This window comes from Corvus cornix, chromosome Z (genome assembly GCF_000738735.6).
Source record: "Corvus cornix cornix isolate S_Up_H32 chromosome Z, ASM73873v5, whole genome shotgun sequence".
Lineage (NCBI taxonomy): Eukaryota > Metazoa > Chordata > Aves > Passeriformes > Corvidae > Corvus > Corvus cornix.
In genome coordinates this window covers 42,110,318-42,129,930 of record NC_046357.1, presented here as the reverse complement: position 1 = coordinate 42,129,930, position 19,613 = coordinate 42,110,318, and the positions used below count along the sequence as shown (strand labels likewise).

General features: G+C 36.8%; 2 protein-coding genes across 4 annotated transcripts in view; both read left to right on the top strand.

Moving 5' to 3' along the window:
- The window catches only part of IFT74 (intraflagellar transport 74), a 37,269-nt gene extending 26,807 nt beyond the window's left edge, over positions 1 to 10,462 (top strand). For all 3 annotated transcript variants that reach the window (XM_039567562.1, XM_039567561.1, XM_010401359.3), the window contains 5 exons: positions 516 to 642; positions 4,463 to 4,626; positions 5,223 to 5,348; positions 7,739 to 7,799; positions 9,414 to 10,462. In XM_039567562.1, coding sequence (XP_039423496.1) covers positions 516 to 642; positions 4,463 to 4,626; positions 5,223 to 5,348; positions 7,739 to 7,799; positions 9,414 to 9,529 — 594 coding nt within the window. In that variant the 3' untranslated portion in view covers positions 9,530 to 10,462. The remainder of the gene's footprint in view (positions 1 to 515; positions 643 to 4,462; positions 4,627 to 5,222; positions 5,349 to 7,738; positions 7,800 to 9,413) is intronic.
- Positions 10,463 to 11,237: 775 nt separating this feature from the next.
- Positions 11,238 to 19,613, top strand: part of TEK (TEK receptor tyrosine kinase) — a 49,685-nt gene continuing 41,309 nt past the window's right edge. The window contains exon 1 of the mRNA XM_039567558.1: positions 11,238 to 19,078. Coding sequence (XP_039423492.1) covers positions 19,027 to 19,078 — 52 coding nt within the window. The 5' untranslated portion in view covers positions 11,238 to 19,026. The remainder of the gene's footprint in view (positions 19,079 to 19,613) is intronic.

Sequence of the window (19,613 nt, the reverse complement as noted above, 5' to 3'; positions counted from 1 at the left end):
CTGCTGTATAATATTTAATGTAAATATTATATATTAATAATGCAACAGTTCAGAAACTGTTCCCATTTACAGTCTGCCCTTTTTTTCACTTTCAAGACTTCTTTTTATGTTCTTAACTCCCATGGATTTTTTTATGTTATGGAAAACTTTCACCTGAGTAATATTTTGATTCTATGATTATTTTAATTGTCTTCTTCCTACTTCAATACAGTACACCATAAGATATATTTTAGGCACCATCACTTACTTTACAATAGACCTATATGGCAGCACAGTTTATATTTGCTGCGTTTTGTTTTCATCTGTGCTGGTCTGTCAATACATCTTTTATCAGAAGTTAGCAGAATGAAAATCATTCACATTTAAATCACTTCAGATTATTTCCAGTATTCTAAGTCTTTGTAGCAGAAAAGGCAAATAACAATGTCATAGGACAGGAGAGTTTCTTACTTGTCCAGTTACCACTTGTTGTTTCAAAAATACAGCATGTTGTTATTGTTGTTGGTAATACACAGAATCTGAATCATATGAAACAAATTTCATCTGTTACCAATCAAGAGCTGAAGATTATGCAGGAAGACCTCACTTTCAAATCAAATGAAATGCAGAAATCACAGAGCACTGCTAAGAGTCTGATTACAGGTGAGATCAGCAACAGATTTTCTAATTAATTCCTTAAAATAATAAAAGACTACCTGCATTGTTACACTGATAACATGTAGAAGATCCCCAAATATTAGATATCAAGTGATCTCCACATATTAAAATACAGTGGCAAGTTCACAAATTGAAGTGCTTGTGGGTAACAAGTTATTTATTTTTCTCAATTTATTTATATCTATTATAATCTATTAGATATTGTATATTATACATTTATAGTAAGAGTGTATACTTATTTATACTTACCTTACTATTATCACTAAATAATCATTTTCCTTGCACAGATACATGTCAAACAAGGGTATTTTAATACAGGGGTTGAATTAAGCTAGTATTTGATTTTACTAATACTTACCTCAAAATAAGATCTTTCATGACCTTGAAAGTGTATTTAATAAACTGAAGCGGAGTTTTCCATAGTTATCTCACCATGTATTATTTGTAAATTTAATTCTTAGTATCACTTATTTATGGTTTATGCTTTTCCAAAGGGATATGTACCTCAGGCAATTAACTGACAACAACAGTGAGTAGCTCTCAAATCCCGAGGCTTTGGTTCTGCAAAGTGAATACTCATTTTGACTTCATTTTCAAAATACTCAAATACTTACTAGCATCTTCAGGATGTTCTCTGTAATTTCAAAAAGCAGACAGTAGTTTTCTTTCATTCCCGTAACAAGTATCTCTTTAGTTCTTTATTTGCACCGCTTATGGTAGAATTGTCTTCACAATTCTATGTCTTTGCCAGTATCGTTATTGGTTCAGCAAACCTTTCCTTGTTTGTTTGGCGTAAAGGAAGGGGCAGGAATTAAGAACTATAAATCATTTTGTTAGAAGTCTCTTACATGATCTACTTCGTAGTAATTTTCAAAAGAGCAGCCGGTATTGTGACTTCAAAGTAGATATGAGCAAATTAGAAGTTGTTTGGCACAAAATGTTAGAGAAATTGATTTTCTGGTGTGTGTTTGAACACTTACTGTTTGCTTGTCTGCAAAGACTCATTTTGAAGTTGTAGTCTAATTTAAATTTCTGGGCCATATATCAGAAGTTCAAATATGACTTTTTGTTCTTTCATATAGGTATCATTTCTGACTATTTTACAATATAAGGATGTTTTGGAAGCACATAGTGCTGTAGAGGCATTATTGAAAGACATACTTCTTTCTCTGCAAGGGAAGAGAAGGAAGTTACAGTACATAATTTTCAGCAGGCAATTTAAATTATTCCTAAGTAAATGTCTGACAGCTAGGATTCACAGATAGTATAATGAACTACTTAAGATTCTTTCAGAAATACAGTGAATGCTCAGTTTGCACTGTTGAAGTTCCTTCTAACCTTTGAATTATAGCACAGTCGTCTTCAGGATTCTTTTGTTATGATTAAAATCTGAATTTCCATATTTTCTTGCCGTAACAAAGATATAAAAAGTCCACCAGCAGAACCCTTAAAAACAATAAAAAAGAAAAGGAAACCATGAAGGGTAAACAAAAGTGCTGATGGCATGGTTTCCCAAAAACATTTCCCTGGGTCACTGTAGTTTGTTCTGAGAATTTGCCACTATGTACACACTGCATGCTAGACACTGCAACTTCATGGCCTATCAGAAGGAACTGGGCTGCATCCTCTTCCTGTCTCTTCCCCTAGAGGAATTCTGAGGTTTTTTCAGTTTTGAGGTTTTTTCACTGAGTCTGCTGCTGGATAAGGATAAAATTTGCCCCTTCCAGTTTCTTTCCCATTCTCCAGAAAGTGTGAATGGATAGGAATACCCATTGCAGTCTCATCATAGTTGTATTAGACAGAACAGAACAAGAAAATTTTTTTTTCCTTTTTGGCATTTAGGTTGGTACTACTCTTTACATGTAAAATAAATTCCAACTGGTCAACTATGTATAATTTTAAAATAACAAAATACAGATATACAGAACAACTATATAAAAAGTGAAAATGCTCTGATAAGACCTAAGTAAATCCTCATGAACATCTATAGTTGTTTTCTGCTATTTCTTTCTTATCTGAATTTATTTCATAATTCTACTTTTTACTATTTCTGATCTAAGATTCTCATTTATTGATGTCCTTAAGCATTTGTCTTTAAACCACAGTGCTGTGGGAACAAGAGAAGTAAAGCTGTGATCTGTTCAGTTGTGGTTTATAATCTGTCATTAACCAATTCAGTGTTAACTTCAGTGAGAAACTCTGAGCCGTTATGAAATATTGTAGACAGAGAGAAAGTGTTTTCTTAAGCCCTTTGCAGTGGAAGGCAGACTGTGAATTACTTACATGCAAAGCAATGCAAAATATTTTAATTTAAAATCCTTCTTTTAATTTGCAAGGGAAATTTTCATATTTATATAAATGCTCTTTGCACATAGAGGACACTTTCAATCTTACCTTATGGATCCGTATTCCTCAGGAGAATTGCAAATGGCGCACAAAAATCTTGGTTTGTCTTTTTTTTCATTCTGACGTTCCTAAAGAAATCATGAACGTGCTCTGTAATAAGCCAGAAGTGTTGATAAAAACAAATGTTTCACTCTAAAAAATAAGTATATGGCATAAATACACAAGAAGAGAGATGAGTACCTTGCTCTGAGTGTTTTGATCAAGTGAGATTTTCCCATAGAAGTCCACTGACAAAACTATATCCACAGTTTGTGGAAAGGTGAACTGTCCTTCTATCACATAGAGACATCTATTTTCTTCTGCCTTAAAGATTTATACTGCCTTGGTTAAGTTGGGGAGGCAATTTTCTGTCCTTTTTTCATCAGATCAGCACAAATCTCAAAATACAAACCTATGCCAAGAAAAGTTTCTTTGTGCAGTCTCATCCCTCCCAATAGCCCACGTTGCCTGATACTTTGAAATATAGGAAAAAAACTCCATTATCTATATCATTCTTCTGAGTTAGACACAGATCTGAAACATAAGAGGATGTACCCATGTGTTTAATATTCAGGAACATGAGTGAAATACAATGACAGGTCACAAAACCATACAAACTAAGACTAACCAACCTCTAGTCCTTCCCCACTCTGGGTAGGTAACTTACCCTCAAGACTGAGTCAAAGTATTTTTATTACTTGGTATATCTTTATTGTTTCTTCTCACACATGTCTCATGTCTGGATAGTTTCAGTCTCCACAGTTATCTTTGTCAGAATCCACCCATAGTTCTAATTCCTTTAATTACCTGTAACTGTTACTTTTTTAATGGAGCCTCAGAAGTAAATGCTGTTTATTGTAGCCCATGTTGATGTTGTAAGCTGTGACACTTCTTTTCGGCGGATGTATGAAAGAGTTTTCCTGTACAAAGCAAATGTTTAAAATAAGTTTGGCTATTTGTTCTCTTAAAACTAAGCTTTATCCGTATTCAAGCAGCACAAATAAAAATAACAAGATGCTAAAAAACTAATAAAAATATTTCTTCAATTTTTCTGCATCATTGCAATAAATTTTTTGTAAGTTTCACCACTGCTTTAAGATTGTGGTGCTATAATTAATGGTGTGGTGCTATAAACATTAAAAATAGAAACACTGTGATACAGAAGATCATCACACTTCCATTACTCTTCACTTACGGATTATAATACAGTAATTGTAGTGTATGAGTCTGACTTGTGGGGTGGTTGTGAAGATCAAATTTTTTATTTCTTTCACATTAACAGTCCCATAAATATCAAAATCAGAAGTATATTTAGGAGCTGTTTATATTGGTTAAATATAGCATAAATCTGTATGTAATGGGCTGTGTATTATGAAACAAAAAGTACTGTTAATTAGTGATTGTGTGTCTGGTGATCTAGAGAGTCAAAAACTGCAGATGGACTTACAGAAGATGGAACTTCTGGAGGGCAAGATGGTTGGTGAACTGGCTTCTCTTAAAGACAAAATTGAACAGACAAAAGCAGAGTTGGAGATCTACAATAATTTGCCAGCTCTGAAAGCATCAGGAGAAGAAAAGAAAAAGGTAATGAAAGGGATGAAACAGAGTGTGTGCTTTTGAGCAGCTAGTGGAGGGGAATCCAGTTTCGTGATTGAGAGTCCTTCCTGACAGCTGAAAAACAGGATTGCATATCAGTGCAAATGAATCCAAATACTATTTTGCTATATTATGTGTGACTTACTAACTGGGTACATGTAGCAGGTATTCAGCTGGGTATCTTCTGATAACCTTCTTCCACAAAATCTCCCCATTTTATTTTAGTGATTCAGCTGAACTATTCTGATGTAATTTATGACTACCCATGGCTTTGAATTTAGCAATCTAACACAGAACACAAGCAAAAGTGAATTTCCTACAAATTCTTAATATCAGCATTCCCACTGGTGCTCATACAGTATTGTCTAAGCATACAACTTGCTCATAATCATTGAGTATTATTTTTGGGATAGAGTATGCAGTGCTAGTGAAAAGCCTATGAGTTCTTTATGCATATGCATATGGCTTTGTTCTAAAAGGAAAAAAAGTAGCATCTTGAAAGGTAAATTGAAGTAATGTGCCTGAAGCCTGCAGCAAATTAATTCATCCATTAATCAGTTTGTGTTGGGTTTTTTTCTAACTAGAAACTCCAGGATGACAAAGAAAAGTTAACAAAATGCAGCCATGCTTTTAAGAAAATAATGGAGCATTTGAATGCACAGTATGAGACACTAAAGAAGGAGCTGCAAGAAAATGAGACACATTCTCAGGTATAGGTCAAGTCACATATTATCCTTTCAGTTGTTACTTTCTCAGTTTTGGTTTTCTCACTTACATGAAGCATTGTAAGACAGAATCTGTTTATTCCTTCTTAGTGAGTTTTCTAAATCATATGTTGTAAGTGTGTAGCTGTATTTGCTGTTTTCAAACAAAAGTTAATATTCTGACAACAAATGGCTTGTAAGCTTTGGATTACTAGTAGAGAAAGTATGCGAATCCTTTGTTTAAGTTTTTCTGTTAATCTTGCTCAGAACTCTCTACCTTCTGCCCTTCCTTTGCTTAAGTAGTTTGAGGACGAACTTAGAAAGAAACTGCAGGGGAAAAAAAAGTCACTACTAATAGCTAAGTTCCCTTTTGCTTTTAAAGTCATGGTGATAATTTTTTTTCTTTAAATCTGTGCTATTAATTCCATTTTCCTTTTTCCAATTCTTCTGCTCCTTGCAGGCCACTGAAGTTTTAGGATCTGTTCACACTTCTTTAAACAACTTTGGTATACATGTACGTTTACATTTCAAAAGTGAATCAGGAAAGAAGATGTTTATAACCTCTTGAGCAGCTTTTATTCTTTCATTATAAACACACATAAATTGCTGTCATTTTGGCAGCAGAACTTTACTGGAATAAAGTTTTGAATGCACAGAAGGAAAATGGATAACCTTAAAATAAGGTGGAAAGGGAAATTGATTTTTTTGTAATGCATTTCACTGTTTTTTATTGCTTGAGGTTGTTGAGATATTTGTCCTTTAGGACTGTTACTTTTTTTCTAATATGGTTAAAAGCTGAAGGTCATATTGTACATTTTTAAGTTGACTTTCTTGTGGAATGAATGTTGTGGAGCAGATGAGAAGGCATAGCTCTGACTGAGGCATCTGTGTCCATTTGTAGCATAGGATTATTATAATCATTCTAGGGTGATGATCTAAATCCTCAAAGCCTGGGTATCTTTTTTGATGCACAGGTGTATCAGATGCTGTGTATCTTTTTTGCCAAGACCAGATTCTAGAGTTTAAGTAAATCAGAAATGCATACTCAGACAGTGTTAAGACACTTGCATAATTAGGCTTAACATTTTCTATAAATTAGTAGTTGTACAGCATTTCTTCAGTTCATTAAGCTGTGGCAGTTCTATTTTAATGTGTTTGAAAAGGATTTGTTTCTTTACTTTTTATGTCCTGAGTGTAAATATCCTCAGTGTGAATTAAGGTATGTCTTATAGTAACTGATTATTTGACATTCATCAAGCATTTTGAAGTTCAAATAGTGTTCATAAATGTGGAGGACTTGGGCAATTTTGCAAGAGGTCAACTGGTCTTCAAGCAGTTTCTATAAAAATACACTGGATCTTTCCTTTTCTGTGTGCAAGACAGTAAGTATTTCAGTTCCAGGTTCCTTTACTGGCTGTGTTGTGTGCAGCAACATCTACAAAGAGGACAATAACAATTTTAATTGGTCAGAAATACCTAGTCTTGGAGACAAATGATTGCCTTGTTTGATGCAAACCAGTACAATATAAAACTGATTCTTTACTGTTAAGGTTTGAGTTGTACAGCAATTATTTTCGTCTCTTCCGGCTTAATAATAAGCTTTTAAGTAAAATACTGGGATATTTTCCTTATTTATTATCTTAGTTTCCACTGAAAGTTTAGTCCCAGAATGATTTTCAGTTTTACATTTAAAAATAACAGCTTCGTATCTTGAAATGCAGAACCTTGAACAGTAGCATCAGAAAAACAAATATAAAATTGTATTGTAAGGAAGCAGCCATCAATATAATGTCCACATTAGTTTCCTGTTGATGCTGAAAGTATTGAAGAAGTGCCAGCACTGAACCCACATTCCTACAATCTTCTTGCTGCAGCTCTGTTCTTATCGCAGCTTCTGGCATTGGACAGGAAACTTAACTATGGAAGTAAGGAAGTTTCTTCTGTGTAGTGCAAAGTCCAAGACAGTGTCAGGAAATATTGCATCTTTGGTGATTTTAGATCTTACTGATTTTAAGAAGATCATCTAAATGATATGAAGCATAATGAGAATTGGTATCTCTCTGAATTGTTCACCTTTTTATTTCTAACTTGCCCATTAACTTCCTTATATGACAAGTCTTGAATTCTCATCAGATTTTTTCATCTGTTACTGCAGTTGCATGCAGTGCTTTTATACAGATGGATTATGAAGAGCTTAATTATATATGCAGGTTAATGAGCAGCAGCTTTAAAAACATCTTGCCATTGTTTATCATTTCTGTGTTTTTTATGTGAAATAACTTTGATCTTATCAGATTATAGAGTATAAGGTACCGATACAAAATTATTTGTGTAAAATATGTGTGTAATAATTACCATTTTGATTTTTGGCTCTTTTTGTGGTTTTATGTTTTCAGCTTACAAATTTGGAGAGGAAGTGGCAGCACCATGAGCAAAATAACTTTATGATGAAGGAGTGTATCCTTTTCTTTAAGAAGTAAGAGTCAAATTCACACACTGTATTAATTGAGGAAGAAGTCTGTTTCCTCCAGTAGAATGAGACAGGACGGAATGGGCTGCAGAAGACAGGGGAGGAGGGGAAAGGCAATCCTTTGCAAATACCTGCAGATATTATACGTAGCAAAACTTGCATGTGTTGTCTGAAACAATTTACAGGGTCCTAAAGCGTAAGCTTTGCCTTGCAGTCTGGATTTTTTCCATCTTTCTCAGGTTTGCCACTAGGTTTCATACAAAGTTCATCTTCACATCTCTCCAGTCTTATCTGAAATTAATCTGCCAGGGTAGCACTGTTTGAAAACATGCTGGGGTGGGGGAAGTGTCTTGTAGCTCTCTCTTTATGTGATTCAAATTAACGAGTTGTATTCCAGTAATCATATCAACAAAATCATTATTTGCTGATTTGCAAATGGCTTTGATAAGATAGTTTTTGAAATTAGGAAAAGCACGGCAGTTTATTTTAATTAGAATTGATGGTTCTTCTCATCTGGTACTATTTTTCTATATTTCTCCTTAGTTATGATAGAGACCTGAATAGGACCAAGGTACACTTTCATTTTGTATTCTAGGGACAGTGAATTCACTACAATAAAATTACTTCTTTAAAGTTATTTAAGAAATAAATTTTTGTTTAAAAAATCTCTAAGACACAAAAAATCGCTGTTTTGTGATTAAAGTACAAATGTAATTGGTAAAGATAACATCAAAACTAGATCCCACCATCTAGCGTAGTGTGTTGGACAGTGAACATTCCTTCATGTCTCAGAAAATGGCACAGGGATATATTTTGGGCAATTTTGTGATTGCCTAGCCATCACAGAAATAATACTGATGATCATGATAATATATTTAATAATTGATGCACATACATATAGCTATATGTATACATATACATATAGTGTTGTTTTCTTCAGATACTAAATATCCCATTTCTCGAATCTGGTAAGTGCTCTAATTCTTAGAAAAACATCTGAAAAAAGTCTTGTACAGTGTAATATAGTTGGAGCTACCTCCTCTTTGAAGGAGGCTCTACAGAAATATTTTATTAAGGCAATACTCTTAAACACAATTTTTCTTAAAAAAAAAACTTTAAGACAAACCAAGAGAAAAGATGATCAGGATATTAAAGTATCTCCTAACTTGGTATGAAATATTGCCTATCCAAGTGCAGACCCTTGAACAGAGTATGTCTGCTTAGGCTACTGGAGAGGGGCTGCTTTCTTGGACTGGGACTTTTGTAGCCAGACTGTATGGCTGTACATAGCTGAGTGCCTTGAAATGGTTTGGTTTACAGTGTAACAATAGGCAGAGTCCTTCATGAGGGACTTACTGCCTATATAAATATATAAATATATATGAAAACAAAAGTGACTCAGACATGTAATCACTTTTTTTTTCTACAGTGCTTGTCATGAGATGGCAGCTAGTAAATTAGCCCCAGTCTGAGTTTTTTCCACTATTTTCACTCCTTGACAGTTTTCATAGAAGGAAGTGTATGGTATTACGGTTCCCTTGTGATTTGTGATTGTGCTCATATTCATACTGGCAGTTTGTTTCCTTAATTCGTTTAATCAGTCATAGCAACAAAAAGTCAGGAGAGTGACTACCAGGCAATAAAGAAGAATGTGAAAAAGCTGGTCAAAGAATACAACCAAGCTCTCATAGAAGCTTTGCAGAACACCAAGAACTGAACCTAGGCATTTCCTTCCTGCCCGAATGGACCAACAATGAGAGATGTGCAAAGGCCGCATGGAAAGCTGGACTACTGAGATCATTCACTCACCACTAGGGTGACAGATATTCTTAAAATTATTTTACCAGGTTTTTAGAAGTTACAGGTTTTAATACTATCCCTCCTTTTGCAATGTTTAAAATTTTTAGAAATAAACATCTGAATTTTAGAAACAAAAAGGAAATACTGCCCAGTGAGTTACTGAGGCCCGTTGCTGAATTGCATCTCAATGTGAAATTTTAGTCTGCTTTACACACTGAATTTCTAATTGCCCTGTAGTCCTACCCCTTCCAAACAGAACAGGAGGACTGCTTGACAGGTTGTCATATGCATTATCTTAAATTAAGTGTGTAATAAGCTAAATGGTAATACCAGCATACCATACCTATATAGATAGCAATTTATACCAAGTAAGGAAAGCATCTAAGGATGACAAGTGTCTTTTAAAGTCAAAATTGCTTCGTAGTGTAAAATCTTAAAATAAAAGCAAATGCCACTAAATTGTCATTTCCTAATGGAGAATTAACTTCCTTATTTTTTAAGATGTAATTATAAAGAGCGAACTATGATAAAAAGCAGTGAAACATAACTAACACTGATTTTGTGTGGAGTATTTTACTGCTGTAGTATTCACCAGTAAAGGAAATAGCAGAGAAAATTATTTGTATATTTTCTGCAATGTTTTTTTCCCTCCAGTTTCAACAAGCAGTGTCATATGGAACCTCTGACAAGAAGACAAGGAAGAGTTTCAACATAGAAAAAAAAAATGTGTAGAAAATAACAATGTGCTTTATGATATAGAAATTTCAGAAAATGCTTAGATTAAAAAAAATTCCATTTATATATTTCTCTCACATTCTACAGGTAATGTATTTATAAACTGCTTATTGATAATTTCTTTCACCTGGTATATTGTAAGCTAGTCCTGATCAAATAGAAAAAGCACAGTTGACTATAGGTAGAAATCTTAGCTAAACAGTAAACTAGCCTTGTGGAAAGAAACTACTAAAAAGCAATGGGAACTGGTTTTATAATTGTTCTGCTCTCATAGAAAAGTTTTCCAGAAAAGAGGTAGACTATGCACCTCACTTTATAAAACTGGAGTAGAGAAACAATTAGAAAATATTCTGAGTCCATTGAAATAGTTCTGTATTTTTATCACTAAATTTCCTCAAATCTGTGATTGTGATTTTGAATATAAAGAAATCTGTAACCTAAAAATACTGAAGATTTGTGCAGAGAGCACTGTGTTTGCAAATTCAGCACAGTAAACGGTGTCGCTTTATATATTTATAATATTTAGAGATAATGGAACAGGATTTCTATAAACTAAGGACTGTTATCTAGGGGAAATTCCCACTAAAGTCTCTTCCTTCCTGTCAGAGTTTCAGCTATTCCAGAGAAAGCCCATTATTTGCAGAGATAGTTGAAGTCTAATATTCTCACCAATCAAACCATCAGCCAGAGAGATCGCCTCCTGAATTCCACTTGTGCTAGAATAACATATTGTAGTGAACAATGGAAAAAAGCTGCAGACTGAATAAACAGACTGCTCTGACTTTGCTTTCTCTGGGCAGGGGAAGGTTTTATTCCTTGGTAGTGGTTCTGTAAGACAGCATGGTAAAGTTTACAGGTTTTTGTTGTGTTCCCCGGAGGTGCCTATCATGAAACCCCTTTCTCTAGCATGCTGTTCTTTTTCTTGTTCTACTGAAGGATCTTCAGATAACCTGTTTGTGTGTGAGAATCTTATCACTCATTCTTTCTCTTAACAATTCATCCTTATGGTCCTTGATAGCAGTCATAGTACCCATGGCTGAAAAGAACTGTATGGATTCTAAGTGATGAGCTATGCGGCAAGTGTTTCATCTTCCTCTGGAAGATGAGTAACTCACTCCCAGTAGTGAGCTGAGTAAACTGTACCCTTACCTAGTTCCTCAAGTATCAGTGAAAATCACCTTTTCTTTAACTCTTTATATCTTTTTTTTTTTTTTAATATGGTTTAAGTACCAGACACACAATACTTTTTCACTGAAACTCCTGTGTATACATCAGGACACTAATTCAGTAACACAGGTCTCTCTCTACCCAGGCAGTCTTTTATCCATTTTCTGCTATGACTTCAGACTGAGAGGACATGAATTAACTGGCAGCATCTGCGAGGTGGAGATACTTAAAACCTCTTCTGCTCACCTCTCTTACCAGGGCTGAGTAAGGATCACCTCCCTCAGCCTGCCTGGCAATGCTCTTCCTAACATGTGCCGAATACTGCTGGCCTGTTTTGCTGTGCATTGTTGGCTCTTGGTCAGCTTGGTGTACACCAGGAAGGGCCCCAAGGACCTTCTCAGTAAAGCAGGTTTCCAGCCACTCAGCCCTCATTGTGCGTGGGTGCCTGGACTGTTCCTCCACAGGGGCAGGACTTTACATGTGTCGGAACTTCATGACATTCTTGGCTGCCCACTTCACCTGTTTAGGTCCCTCTGGACAGCACACCATATGGTGTATCAACCACTCCTCCCAGCTTTGTGTCGTCTGCATGCTTCCTGAGGGTGAACTCTGACCCATCGTCCAGGTCATCAGTGAAAAGGTTAAACAGTATTGCCCCCATATCCGTGGCTGTGGTATTCCACTACTGTCTGGCCTCCAGCTGGACTTCAGGCCACTGACCACACAGTGAACCCCGAGCCTGCTTACTTAACCATACTTTGTCAGCGTTATCTATGAGGATTTAATGGAAAATTCTGGCAAACACCTTGCTTATGTTGAGGTAAACAACATCCTAACCTCTCTCCTTGCTCAGTGAGTTAGTTGCCTCATTTTGGATGGCTATCAGGTTGGTTAAGCATAATTTCTTCTTCATTAATCTGTGCTCTCTACTCATGATCACCTTCCCATCCTTAATGTGTCTGGAAATCGTATACAGCCTTAGTTGCTCCACAGCTTTCTCAGGGATTGAGATGAGGCTGACCAGTCTGTCATTCCCTGGATCACTCTTCTTGCTCTCCTGAAGGTAGGAGTGACATACTCTGTCTTTCAGTATTCAGAAGCCTCTCTCTTACCACCATAAAAAAAAAAAGGTACTCAGGAATGACCTTGCAATGCCATAAGTCAGCTACCTCTGTACACATGTGGGTGCATTTCAACAAGTTCCATGGAGTTATGTTTTCCAGTTTGTTAAAAGTTCCCTAACCTAGTCCCCCTTCAGTAAGATGCCACTGAGGCATTAGGATACCATGTTTGACAATTATTGTCACTCCACATCCCACTTCAATGGCACACCGTACGTCAAGAAGCATTTCAATTTCAAAGCCTTCAATCAAAGGGTGTGTTGCTGCCATGTTGTTTCTCCTTTGCTTGAGGACAAGCACAGGAACGACTGCTGTGTTCCCAGTTCATGATGGCATGACAGTGCACCAACCTTGTTCCCATATATTAAGGGATGTCATCATATCTCCGGGCAAACTCTTATTTTTGCTGCAAGCAAAGGTTAATCCTCTTGTTGGTCTTCCTGCTTCATCTTGCCTTCACTACTTTTAACGGTGATTAAAAAATCTTGTCTGTCTTTCAAAATAAGTTTGTTTTTTTAAATTTCTCTTAGTGAGCTTAGAAGTCAACAATGCAGTATTCCTTTGAGCAATTCTAGACGGGTGGAACACTGAGAGTTCTTTCCTCCTGACAACTTTAGTTAATGGCTCTTAGTGTTAGTATGTGCTGTTTCATAATTGTAGGGACATGTTTCCAAGGTGAAGTGGTTGTAAGTTCTTTCAGTACACTTCCAGTTTCCTGCTGCTGGTATAAAACAAAACTACGAGGCATAATGCAGGCCTTAAGACGAGGTGCTAGCCATTAGAATGTATTAGTTTGAGGAGAAAGAGATTAAAAGATTACTTTGTAACTGTTCTTAAGGACCTGCTTTGAGTGAACTCCTTGGAAACATAGCATGGTGTTAAATCATCTGGGTGTGGTGGATGTAGCAATCAGAGTGAAAACCCTTCAGATTCTGAAAGTGGTCGTAAAATTGGAGCTCGCTTGAACAGCTACACAGTGTGAATAGCAGCTGAACACCAAATGATACATGTCTTGTATGTGCAGAGCAAGGCCTTGAAATGCAGGTCAATCACTCAGAAGGGAACTGGATTAGTCCCAAACAAAATAGTTGTCATCTTTTTGAGTAAAGAGGAAGCCTTTAAGCATTCACAGCTACAGAAATGATCTGAATTCAAATCCCAGCTTTGATTAATCATTTGTTGGGATTGACAAAATCTTGGACCAGAGGAAGAAATGTTCTTGCCGTGACTTGAGCCCAACACTTACAGGTTCTCCTTTCAGGAAGGAGGACTAACTGGACAATATGCCAAATGTGTGAAATGGGAGGAAATGTTCCACATTAAATAAAAAAAGAGAGAGAAAAAAAGAGCCAGAAACATTAAATTATCCACTCTTGTTTCCTCTTGTAGAGTGAATTCCTTGAAAGCTACATTCATTTAAAGGGACTGAGCTTGATTCACTGAGCACTGGTATCTTTGTATCAGCCCCAAGATTTCTGCTGTGCAGCAAGGATGAATAAGGTGCAAGACCTGTCTCCAACATAAAACTCAAGTTTGCCCACAAATACTTGTGATGTAAGGGGGACTCAGCACCTCTTAAAATTAGGAAGAAAAATAAAATAGTGACTATAGTAGAAATTATCAGTTGCATCAGTGACTTTAACAATTATGCATGAGAGACAAAATTCTAAATAAAGCCTTCAGATTTCCAAGATTTCTGCAAGACTTCCAGTCCCAAATTTGGAAGAAGAGGCAGGTGGACAGGAAATTTATCATAAGTTGTGCTTGTTTAAAATCACCATTAAAAAGCACCATTAAATCATACTAACAGTGTGATAATAAGTCAGTGGAATATAGTAGGTCCTGCAAACAGGATATTAAGAATGAATTTTTGTAACCCTAATGGCTGAGAACACTACCCCTGAGATCTAGTCAGCATGACCCATTTCCTGGTCCTTGGAAACAGTAGTCAGATCTTCAAAGATCATATGCATTACAAGGCTTATGAAATTAATCTTTATTTCTCCAGATGGCAAAAACATGAAATTTGCCTTGTTCATGCCCTACTATTATTGCTGTGCATCATTTGGGGAGATTTAATATCAATATCTTAAAGATATTTGGATATACAATTGTTGCCATTAAACATAAACACACAGACTCATTTGTCCTTCAAAATTTATTGTAAAAAATTACAATGAAAGTAGTACAACAGAGAAGCATTTTTTTTGTCCTTCTGCTGACAATGAGCAGGCTAGTCTAAAATATACATGAAGCATTTTTCAAAAGAATACAAGTGACTTGCAAAGCAGAAGTTTTCAGAGCATAGATGTTAGACAAATGGCCTAATGTTCTTCACAATGACTTTACTCATACAGAAACTCTAAAGTACTCTTGTGTTTTTTCATCAGCTGAGCTTTCCCTTTGAAAGAAACCTGAGATCCCCATCAGGTCCTGTGTTTAATTCCATTCAGTAAACTCCCTTTCATTTCAGTATCAAGGAAGACAGGAAAGCAACAGCTCCCTTTGGCTAAGGCTGTTCTGTAGACTGCTTGGTACTCAGCCATTTTCCAGGCTATGTTCTCCAAGAGAAACTCTTTTTTAGAAAAGAAAACAAAAATGCTGAGCAAAAAAAGTGGATCATATGTTTGCAACCCTGAATTGCCTTCTGAGTATGTATATCCAGGGGAAGCAGTGCAGCAAAAAACTGTTACCTTTTCTACCTCACCTTAAGGTTTCTCAGAACTACCCATTTCGATAGCACCATTCCTCCATACTGTCCTATCCACGTTTGCATGACATGTACCCCAGAAACCTTTACCTCCCTCAATTTACCACTGCCACTGAAGTGGTAGGGGCAGTGCTCATCCTGAGTTCTTAGACCAGCAGCTGCACATGTCCTCTCCCTGGCCACCTGTCTGCTACCTCTCACTTCCACGTGGTCCCAGATAGATGGCTTAAGGGCTACAGCTGGCCACAATGGCATAGGCCATGTTGCTGAGGAGAACAGGATCTGTTTGAGAAAAGAAGCTTAAACCCCATCATTTCTGAGCCTTTGTTTCACATTAGCTGACTGTGGTGAGTAATAATTCCTAAAGTTCCTTTACTGCCTCCTAATAAGACGTATCAACATCATGTCAAGGCCAAAGTAATGGCTTGGTTCCAAAAAATATAATGTGACCAGACACTGCAAGAGGATATGTGATTTCTGCTAACACATCTACCTGACTAAAGAAGTGCAGTGGCATTGTCTCTTTTTCCTCTTCACATATTTCCATGTGGTGCAGCATGTATGAATGGGTTGTCCTTGAGACAAGTGTGCTGCTTATCTAAAGAGGAAAGCCTGGTGTCAGGAGTTCAGGGCACTTGACGTATCATAAAATTAGCCTTCAGCAAAGACAGTTATGAAAAGCCATGTTTAATGCTAGGGTTATATTTACATGTTGGAAGACAATTTGTTTCCCTGCTGCAAGTAATTTAAACTTATGCATGCCATTATGTTGGGGGTTAAGATGTGAATATGTTTGGATCAGCAGTTAACCACCAACAAAACTGATGTTTCTGAGGGGAACTCTTTCGAAATTGCCTTTTGGAGTCTTTCCAAGTATCTTTAGAAAAGACAAGAGTGTCGTTTATGGGGCCAAAATACAGCTACATACCTACCTGAAGATGTGGCAAGGATGCTCATTGGACACCCTGATAGTCAACAGCCCCATATGCAATAAAAGTTAGAGTAACTCTGTACCATATTTTACTCCTTGTCCCATCCTTACTTTTAGCCCAGTTTATTTGACTGGCCATCAGGTTTTGCCAAAGGCTATTCGGAATTCTTCATGTCATTAATAGTGAATGCAGGCTGAGACTCAGTATCCCCATTAGCTAAGGACTATCTGTTTGTTGGTGGGGACAGGCAATTCTACTGCACTTTTGTGTCGCTCACTAATCAGAAGGTGATCAGATAATACAGTTTTTACTTCAAGGGACACAAAATTAATATGACCTACCTTAAAAAATACTTACCTTCTAGGCACATGAAATATAACGACGAAAATATGAAAGGTAGACCTAGCAGACACTTAATGTTGAGTGAGAATAAGATAGAATATTGAAATCCTTTAAATTCTGCAGTAGAAAAAGCTTATCATGTGATTAATTTGGACTTTAGTGGGAGCACTAATTAAGTGGTGGCACTTAAAAGCTTTCCAAATAGAAACAGACCTACGTTTAACACATACTACATATAAAGGAGTACTTTAGTGTTTGCTGAATTGTAGATGCTATTCTTCATTTCTTCGAAAATTAAATTTTGTAATGAAACAGGAATGAACTACACAATCCTGCTGATGCTGGTACCCTAAACAAATTCTGGCTTGGGTTGGTATGTATCTCCTCTCTTCTGGCTTCAGCAGGCCTTTGCAACCTTGTATTTGTGGAATGCTTCATGTGCAGGCTGTCCACTCTGAGATAAATAACTACCTTGTCATCATGGCAGCTGAAATGATCAGTAGGCACAAGTTGGTTCTTCAAAAAGGAATGAACAGCTCACCTGGCCCATTATTCATACTGCAAAATCAGTATCAGAAGCATTACTTTCTATTTAGGTGTATTTCAAATGGAGACATGATGCATTTCTCTTTAGTGACCTCTTTACAGCAGGAAAGTGAGATTTAAGTGGAAACTTAGAAAACCCCTCTAAGATTAGAGCAGCAATCTGGAGAACCACAGCCTTGACCGCAGTTGTTTAAGCCTGTCCCCTCTCCTTCCTTCCTGCTCCCCATCCCTCAACAAATCAAAAATAATTGAGGATTGGCCGACTTATAAACAGGTTAAATGAATAACGAAACAGTTATCCACTAGATGGGAAATATGACAATATTTAGTATCTGCTAATATAGTAAGTGTTCTGATATTGGAGGGATCTCTACTTGCAGACTTATAAAAGCTAAGGTGCAATTGGAGAGGGGTGATCACTACTGCTTCACATCTAAGAGTAAAAGAAGAGTAGATGTTCTCCAAAATCTAAAATGGACAAAATATATGTGTTTATTTTAGTCTGAAACCAAACCACGTAAATATCTTATATTCTGCCTCCTTTAAGCATCAAAAAGGAATTTTAGTAGTGTTTGTACCTCATACCGTGTTTTTGCACCCACAGGGTATTTTCAGTATAAATTTCTACTTGGTTTGGCTTTTGGTTATATGGAGGGAAAGGCGGGACACACGTAAGGAACTCTGGGCTGCTGCCTTCCCATTTGCTGTGGTTGTAACCCTTCTCTCCACGTGGCACTAGATCTTGGGTGTGAAGGACTTCCTCTGTGAAATCTACACTACAATCAAAGGCTAAAAGGAGATTAAATCAAAGTAGGATAAACCCATACCCCATTTCCAAAATTGTGCTGAAAATTCCTTTTTCTGTATTTCCATAAAAGTAATTCTGGCTGTTGGCATCTTGGCAGAACTACAGAACTTTCAAATGCTATATTGCCATGGATCATGTTTTGTCAAGTGCTCTTTAATTTCAATTCTGTTTATATATACGAGTGCTGTCTTTAAATTTATTTCATTCATTTTTTTTCTGCTTTTCTTTGTATTTTTTTCTTTGTGTTTTGTTTTAGCTTCTGAGTTTTAAGACCTCCCTGAGTGATGCAGGCGTTTTAATCCCACTGAAGTCATAATAACTCTGTATGAGATTTATTATTGCAACAAGTTTTCAGTCTGTTTCCAATTGTCAAATGTAAAGAAAAATAGTTAACAGTAAAACACATGAACTAAGGGAATAGTTTGCTGGATTGTGGATGGCTTTGGTCTATACTGGATTCAGCTGGCTGCTTTGTTACTGTTTACTTCTTATTTTCATTATTGTGTGCAGAAATGCATTGCAGCCAGCAGCTTATGTGTGGATTAAATAAATAAGGGAATACACTATAGCACCCTGAGAACTTAGCAGACCTGGACTTTAAGAATGAGATAATAGCACTTTCCACCTACTCTACCTAGGTGGAGGATGTTTTACTTCCACTCTCACACCTACTGGAGGATGCCATCATTGTTCTTATTCTGCTGACTGTGAACAACAGCAGTCCCCTGCTTCTCCAGCAGCTCCAGATAATTGTTTTGATGTATTGCTGGATGGATGGGATTTGCACTCCCCTGCAGTCCTGCTGATACAAAAATGCCTTTAAGATCCTGCCTTTCCCATCCTAATCTACAAAGGAAACAGGAAAAAGGAACTTAAACTCCCTGTACTCAGACAGCAATGAGACTGTTCCAGCCTGCGCCAGTGCTCTGATTTCTTGCCTGTGACTTGTAAACAGCGTACCATGCAGGACAAGAGTAACTGCTAAAGGTCTGCCCCGAGGAAAGGATACTCCATGAACAGCTGTAAGAACTGGATGGATATACTTTGGAAAGCATGGACCCTCTAGCACACCTAGTTCTCTATGGATTCAGCCTGTTGATTTCAGGTAAACTTTGGCTCTAATAGCTGTAGTGGACCTGTCATGCCTTTCTTTGTTTTTCACACAGTATGCACCTAGCCTTTGACTTGTCTACCCTTCACTCCAGCGCTTACCTTTACTGATTTAAGTACTCATGTTTGTTTCAGTGAGTCCACTTCTCTGTGCAGAGCTCTTGCAGCGAGTGAGGGCAGGACTGGGGCCAAGCAACTGGGGATGATTTAGCTACATGTAGGATTCACTGCTGCAGCTTTTAACTGTTGAAGTTGTTTGTTGATACATTTGTTGCAGCAGGGTTTCTTTTCTATCGAATGTACTAATTTTTTTAGACAGCTGATAACATTGAAACTATTGGTGTCTTTCCCTAAGGAATCTGCTCTAAATACAGATTAATGTCGACTTCTGTGACTGACTTTAAGAACTAGCCGTACACTGGATATGTGTAGCTATTCCAGTATCTGATTTTAGACAAGATTCCACAAGTGGCATTTAGATGAGAGTCAGTGGAAAAAAGAGGGAAAAAAATACAAGATCAATTAAAACC